Raw genomic sequence first — 8,173 nt, forward strand, 5'->3', positions numbered from 1 at the left:
AGGTCTAACAGAGGACATGGACACTAGTGCCAGGCAGAGCAAAGATGAAAGCTTTGCTAAAGAGGCACCATTATTCGTTAGTGCCATGCCAAGCATCAGCTCAGAAATCCGCACCCCATGTGACTTAGATAGTGACTTTGAGGGAATTGCACTACTGAGCAGAAGTGCGGAGGAGCAGGTGCAGGATGCAAGGAAGGCCAAGGGCTGAGCTATCTGGAGGGCCAGCTCATGTTGTGGTTCTGATAAAGAGGGTAGAAATGCAGAATTCAGAGGCCCCACTTGTTAAAAAAGAATAATTTCTGTGCACCAGAAATTGCTGGAGTCATTGGTGGAGCCTTTATGGGAGCTTCCAAAACATATTGGAGACTATGGTGCAGTCCACTACACGCTTGTGTAGGGTTCTCATGCATGGCATCAAAACTCTGTAGGAAACCATGGAGTGTGTGATCACTTCTGGGCCATTTGTAGCTGATCCTCCCATGTTAGAGCATGTGATGCCAGTAATATCATCTCTCAGGGATGCTCATACTGGAACTATGCAGGCCCTGGACTCAACCAGCTCCTTTACCTTGGACAGGGTGAAAGATCGAATGGATAAAGGCTTCACTCATCTCAATACTCAAATCATCTTTGCTCTCCCACAGATCAGTGGGAGTGTTGAACTGCAGCCCAGTAACAGGGGCAGTCATGCAATAGGAATGGAGGATGTTGCTACCTCCCACAGTGACAACACATCTGTATCCTATTGAACCCCTCAACCAGTGCCTGTCCCAGTGGTGGAAAGAAAGATGGGCCAGACTGCCCAACAGGTGTTACAGCCTGCAGCTGGGGTCTCTCAGGCCTGAGTTCACAGAAGTTTCCAACAATCTCAAAAGCCCTTGATTGAGCCTCAGCAGCCCATCTCCTCCCATGTTCCAGCCATTGGGGGAGTATCTGGTAGAAGTACTAGAATAGGTAAAAGAACATTTTTACACATCGGTCCAAAGTCACCTTTTACCTCCCAAGCATGCTACACTTACCACATGTCATATCTCAAATTACTCATATATCTTATCCCAAAATGTTTTTTTCTGAAAGAAATATATCTAATTTGTATTTCAATGAGTGAACCGCACCTAAGTGTCGAAATAGCTTTGCGTCCTGAAAATTATTGCTTTCCGACACTAACAGTAGTGTGGATGGCAAGACTGGGACAAAAGTACTGCCAAGACAGATGAAAAGAATAAAAAACCTCTGAGGACAATTCACCTCCTGCTGGAGTGAGATTCCACAGCTTCATTGGTCCCTTTATGGGGATCCATGTCAGAACCAAAAATCATGTCATTAACAAGGTCCTTTACAACATTAATTACCAGCTCTAAATGGCTGTAGCAGGAATAAATCGTAACAACGTCATAAATTCAACAATTTCCCAATCGTCATTAAGTACAATGAAGAGCCTCACAGCAAGAAGGGACTTATATCGACTTTGGCTATGCTGACGGCAGAGCGGTGCAAATCATCCAGCAATTTGTGGAGAATTGGCATATCTCTTTTACTCTGCAAATTGCTGGATTTTTAAATGATTTTTTTGCTGGAATTTCTAGCCAATAATAAAGATAAAGTCTGATTTGTACCCTGTTACTCGGATAGAAAATCCTTAAAGTATAGATGCTTTGGATTGTACAATCCTAATATTGTACTGTCTAGTTAAATGTGAACTTTATACTGTGAACCCCTTCACTGTTGTTTATTCACTATCCTAGGCAACACAACTATGATTATTTGCTGGTAGTAATTCAACATTTTGATCATTAAAATAGATTGGGCAGTGACTTTGTCAAAATGAATGCTTCAAAGTTTACATAACTGTCAGTGGACATTTCTGGAAGCTTTGTTTTTTGAACCTGATCTAAGTTATTGTCCAGAAGCTTGATTTGGTGTTCCTGATATTTTAAAAATAATTAAATGCAAACAACAAACAATTAAGGAGCATTGATGACTACAGCACCTGTAGTTATTGGGCTAATTTTGAAGCACTTTGGGGCAGAAGAGGTGAGAGATCAGCAGGAATTCCAATCCATTGAGGTAAGAAAGCCGCCTCGTATTTAAATACTTTTAGAAATTCTGATTCAGGCAAAGTAAAGTTAGTGAGGTAAATTGTCTCCCCACCAGCCAGGTAGCCAGCCCAGAAACCAAAGGTCCCTATTGTCATTATAGTGTGATTACAATGAGCAAGGATAGAAAAGTCTTGAGCTGCACTGGATTCTTTTGAATCGTCGGGAAAGAAAACATCTCCTTTGGAGTCATCAATGTTCTTCTTGCACCAATCCATTCCATTACTTGTCACTACAAAAACGACATCCTTGTACTTATTTCTGAAGTAAGCCATTGCTGTTTCTAAATATTTCTTATCAGCTATGACACCTTTCCAAACATTTGGCATGACGTGGACATAGTCTCCTCTTCGAACATGAACACCAACATATGTCACATTCTTTCGCCCTCCACTAATACGTCTAAGGAATACGTTTGTCTGTTCTGTAATAAAGTCGTGAAAGGTGAACTCAAGGAGGATTTCCTCTCGGATATGATGATAGAAGGTCCAGGAACATGGGTAGCCTGAGAACATAACGTAGTCTCCTGGAATACTGCGGTACTGATCAGTCATCCAGTCATGGAGACTATAATGCTTCCAATGCATTCTATTAGACACACTTTGATGGAGGGTAGGAAGGGTAATTTTGAAGATAGGGGACAGGTAATCGGCCATGGAAGGTAAAATGTACGCTTGATGACCATTCAATTTTGCCAATGCATATAATGTTGCGTACTCCCCCATCTGGTTGCCAAGTCGTCCAATGGAGTTAACTGTCCAAATGCCTTTTGAAGAAGTTTTCAACCTTTCGGAGTCTTTCTCTGTTTCACTTTTCAATGTGACGCCTACATTTTCAAAAAATGGAAGACATTCCGCTGGCGTGAAATAACAACTTATCTGATATTTATATGTCATGGAAACTAATACCACCGTAAAGAACAACATTATTAAAAAGATCAGTCTTATCTTGCTTTGCAAAATATGAACATTGCTCAAAAGATTCATTTCCAAAGGCTCGTCACGTTGTGATTTTTTGACTCTTTCCTCAATTCAGATAAGATTCTCTGAAACAAAAACATAGTCACAAACCTCATTACTATGGAATCAATTATGAATTTGAATAATTCTTCAAAATTTGCTGATGGATCATTTATTTTTGAGGAAGCTATTTTTGAGAAATACATATAATGTACTATTGGTGTAATTGATGGCATAAGAACTTGGTGCAGACAGTCATGTAATAGGACAGATGGGTAATGAAAATTAAACATCAGGATTAGCATCACAGGGAGGCTTGGAGAGAGCCACCATCCCATTGGCTGAATTGATACATGTACCATGTGGCACGCACTGAATCACACAGCCTGGCAGAGTCCTAGATTTGATATCAGTTAGTGGACCTCAGCTGTGGAAGTAATAAGAGGAGCCACTCAATCAAAAAAATTCAAGGTTCTTGCTCTATGCTCTTATGGAACTGGGCTGAGTCTGCCTGGACTCATTTCATATTGAACCCTGTAATCAGAGGTCACTCAATTGAACCAGGATTGTTGGAAATTGTGATAGACCGTAAGAAATCTCTGATGTATACTTGATATAATGTCTTCAAATATTTCTGTGCTTTCAGCCAACACAAACTTGCTAGACATCCTTCCTCAATACAGTTGCCATTGGTTGCTGTTAAGCCCTTCCATTATACACACACAGTAAACATAAAGATGCAATTATATTAAAAAGGGCCTGAGGAATAAAATTATTTTTCGTAACTGGGAACTGTGGATCTTTTTTGTTGAGCAGAATATGTAGGAGGTAATGAAATGATAGCATGTATACACTGATAGTACTAAACAATTTTGCAAAAGAATCAGAGGGGAGATGAGGAGATTCTTTTTCACGCAGCAAGTTGTTAAGATCTGGAAAGATCTGGAAAGGGTGGTGGAAGCAGCTGCAATAGTAACTTTCAAAAGGGAATTGGATATATACTTCAAAAGGAAAAAATTGCAGGATTATGGGGAAAGAGTAGGGCAGTGGGACTAATTGGATAGCTCTTTCAAAGTGCCGGCACAGGCACGATGGGCCGAATGGCCTCATTCTGTGCTGTAAGATTCTATGATGCCATGAAATGTTTATGATGATGTTAACTGTTCATTACAGATTCTGAAACTTTGTATGCTTCATACCTTGTAACCATAAAAATCTAATATGTGTTCACTTCATTGCAGCATCAAACTCATCTCCAAGATATATGGTTATATATATATATATATATATATATATATTACCACATATATATAATATATATATATATATATATATTACCACACAGATGCATTTTATAGGCTTAGCAGCTACGCATGTTTAGAATTTTTTTCCATGATAGCTCCTGCCTCAGCATTAAACTGACTTTCTCTTTCAGCTGCTGAGGGAACTACTTTCCATTTTCACTATTTTCTGTCATTATTTTTGTTTTATTCAGTTCCCATTACAGCTTAATCTCACCCTGCTAAAAGGTCCTGAAAATAGTCCCTGCTGAAAAAAACTTGTCTGACATGGAATTTGTCAATGTGCATGGTTCCATTTCAGATTCATTGTCAGTTTTGTTTTGTTATATGACTAGAATGGAATGATGACCTAAGGTTGGGAGTGGGCTGGAGGGATTGGATAGTACAGTGGATTAGACGCTGACATTTCTCTTCTGGAAATTAGATTTGACTAATGGGAGGAAAGTTTCCTCTGTTGGCTGGAAGGTCCTACATGAACTTTTGGGCAGTCAGTTTATTTCCTGGTATGCGTTGGCGCACACCACAAACCAAAGAATTTGGCATTATTGACACAATGCTATCATTTCACTCAGAGTGGCAACAGATGGTAAGTATGAGAAATGGAAAAATATACGACTGGTACGCAAAAGATTGCCCTACTGACATTGAGGCTGAGGCCATTGATGATTCAGAGTAGGTGGAGCTTCACTCTGCATCTGACCTGATCTGGGAATGCTTGCCAATACTGGGTGCTTGAAATAGGCCATTCAAAATCATTAGATACTCTATTCACCAGCACTGAAATCCCTTTGATGAGCACAACAATTCATTCACAAATTTTCTACAGTAGAAATTGTTACAAACTGATTATTTAAAAAATGTAATGCAAAATAAGAGCATAAATTTGTAACAAAAATATTGAAAAACTTAAAAAAAAAGTCACAGAAAAATTGACAGAAATCAATCCAAATATTTATAGGCTTTGAATCTAGATCCTATCTATTACCCATTCAAAGTGTCCATGGAGCAAAAATCCTGATCAATTCGAATATCATGTTGATTAAAAAAAAAGATTACTGTACACTGAAGAATGCTGATTGTCTCAAATATGATCACAAAGGGAGGAAAACTACAAATGATCAACTAGCATGTATCAAAAAAGGTAGCAATGAACACCCAGCAAAACAATCAATTAAATCACACAACATATTTTTCCAACGTCTTTGGCTTGCCATATTGGTGTTCAACGCACTGGCTTTACATGATAAAAATTAAGAACATACGAAATATTAAATAATTCTGAAATAAATCACTAAATTTAACTATAAACCAATCTTAGAAATTTCTGAAACAATTTCTCTCTGTGGATATCTGCACCTTTCCCCAAGGCTTAGTGCTCGAATTTTACTCCATTTTGTGAGTTTGCTTTGCTGGGCTTTCCTGCTAATATTTTTCAGGCCCTGAACATAATTAACCTCAAGTTTTCAGCCTGAAAGAAAAATACCTCACTTATCATTAAGTAAATAGGGAAGGAAAGATTTGATAAAGATTGTGAAACACAAATTCCTGACTTCATTTCTCCCAGTAGTTTCCTCATTCAGCAGGGACAGCACTAAAAGGGGAACGAAAAAGCACAGCAAACCCATCAAATCTGCCAGATTCCTCCCCAATGTTGTTAGGACCCCAACCCCTCCAGTGCTTACAGTCTCTAGTCCAGTCTCCCCTTAAATGTTACAAGATCTCCCAGTAATCCAGGCCACTTCATAATTCAATTGTTCTCAATCTCTGGACCGAATTCCCGCACAGACTATTCCCCGACCGATCATCAAAAGCAAAATACTGCTGATGCTGGAAATCTGAAACAAAAGCCGAGAACGCTGGAAACACTGAGCAAGTCAGGCAGGATCTGTAGAGAAAGAAACATCGACCTGAAACGTTAACTCTGTTTCTTTCTCCACGGGTGCCGCCTGACTTGCTGAGTATTTCCAACGTTTTCGGTTTCTGTTTGCCCTAACCGATCATGATACTCCTCTTACAATTGCCCGGGGCTTCAACAAAATTAAAACATAGAAATTCAGTACATCAGTAAATTATCATTGACTGTGTAAAATTAAAACCATTGTATGTATAACAAATGTGTGCTGGACGCACGATTCCAGGCCACTAATTTCAAGCCCAACCCGAAGCCAGAGCTCAGACTATGTCTTCCCTCCCTGTCGGTCTTCAGCTGATTAAATATAAAGAAGAAAAACGGAGCTAAGTAATACACTTGAAAACGATTAAATAAAGCAGGGATTAATGTTCCTCGGCGGTGTTTCCATAACTTAAAGTGTGACAAATGCATATTTCAAGGATCATTGAGTAAATGTTAAAGGAGATTATGCGATTCTAAAGTCCCTGCTATTCTTACCTTTGCTGCATACAGTCCTTCTTTGGGAGAATAATTGTTCACGGAAATTAAGAGTGTTCACATACTTCTCCGATGTTGAAGTCGGCAAGAGATGTTGAAGTCGGCAAGAATTGTCTTCAACCTTTATGCTCCCTTATCCTTTACACCAGCAAACGGATGTAATGTCTCCTCTCTTACAGGATATCTGTGTCTTTCAGAGATGTTAATAATTTGCAACAGGTGCGCAGTGTTGGTTCAAATCAACAGGACTTGCCCACAGTTATGATTCTCAATAAAACTGATTTCTTTCCAGATTAGGCTAATATAGTTTTAATTTCCTTCAAGCCTAAAAAATAATTTCAAATCTATCAGTCAACATTAATGCTTAAAAATGGGATTTTTAAAAAATTCGTTCATGGGATGTGGGCATCGCTGGTGAGGCCGGCATTTATTGCCCATCCCTAATTGTCCTTGAGAAGGTGGTGGTGAGCCGCCTTCTTGAACCGCTGCAGTCCGTGTGGTGAAGGTTCTCCCACAGTGCTGTTAGGAAGGGAGTTCTAGGATTTTGACCCAGCGACGATGAAGGAACGGCGATATATTTCCAAGTCGGGACGGTGTGTGTCTTGGAGGGGAACGTGCAGGTGGTGTTGTTCCCATGTACCTGCTGCTCTTGTCCTTCTAGGTGGTAGAGGTCGTGGGTTTGGGACGTGCTGTCGAAGAAGCCTTGGCTAAAGGAGAAGCACTTAAAAACAGTGTTCCCCTTTCTCAAAAGGAGAAGCACTGATAGGAAATAGTGTTCCCCCTGCTCAAGGGGAGAAGCACTTTTAAAAAAAATCTTGTGTAAGTCAGCTGATTCAACTAAGTGCAGACGTTTCTCTCACGCACCTAGCCTGGGCTGGTTATTGGGGCTAGGACCCTAAAGTAGGTGTAGAGAACACATGACGTCTTGTCCAATCAGCTGAATTATCAAGTATAGAATTGTGATAGTTAAGATAGGTCTTGATTGTTGTGTAATTACAGTGTGGAGGATTGTATAAACTATAAGCCATGGGCGCCAACGCAAGCAAAATCCCTCCAAAGGGAACACCTGCTGCTTACATGTACAGAAACTTTGGGAAAGAAACAACTGACGAGTTGATAGTTTGGTCAAAATGGACCAAAACTAAGAAATATCCCTTTCCCGAAGACAGTACATTTAATATGGATAGAGTTAAATGATTAGAAAAATGTTTGAAAGACAGAGACCCGAAAAAGAAAGGTTCTTTTGTTTCAGTGTACCGTCTCTTTAAAAAGCCTGTCCTTATTGTGAGTGTTTCCTGTCGGTGCTGTGGGCCACGCCCCCTTCTTACTGCGTCTTACGTGTTTTCTTCTTTTGTGTAATGTATCTGTTTTGTCTTGTGTTTAATTCTGATATTGCTGAATTAAAATTGGAGTTATTGAGGTTAAGTG

General features: G+C 39.7%; 1 protein-coding gene across 1 annotated transcript; it reads right to left on the bottom strand.

Moving 5' to 3' along the window:
• Nucleotides 1-1,996: 1,996 nt before the first annotated feature.
• LOC137300150 (galactoside alpha-(1,2)-fucosyltransferase 2-like) lies at nucleotides 1,997-6,768 on the bottom strand. The gene is made up of 2 exons (XM_067969233.1): nucleotides 6,746-6,768; nucleotides 1,997-3,141 (listed from the first exon to the last, which is right to left on the bottom strand). Exon 2 carries the CDS (start codon nucleotides 3,080-3,082, stop codon nucleotides 1,997-1,999), a length of 1,086 nt encoding a protein of 361 aa, XP_067825334.1. The 5' UTR covers nucleotides 3,083-3,141; nucleotides 6,746-6,768.
• Between the last annotated feature and the right edge of the window lie 1,405 nt (nucleotides 6,769-8,173).

This window comes from Heptranchias perlo, chromosome 30 (genome assembly GCF_035084215.1).
Source record: "Heptranchias perlo isolate sHepPer1 chromosome 30, sHepPer1.hap1, whole genome shotgun sequence".
In the NCBI taxonomy this organism is placed as follows: Eukaryota; Metazoa; Chordata; class Chondrichthyes; order Hexanchiformes; family Hexanchidae; genus Heptranchias; species Heptranchias perlo.

What these genes read in the sequence shown, in the direction of transcription:
- LOC137300150 (XM_067969233.1), bottom strand. Translation starts at nt 3,082, where the DNA reads ATGAATCTTTTGAGCAATGTTCATATTTTGCAAAGCAAGATAAGACTG.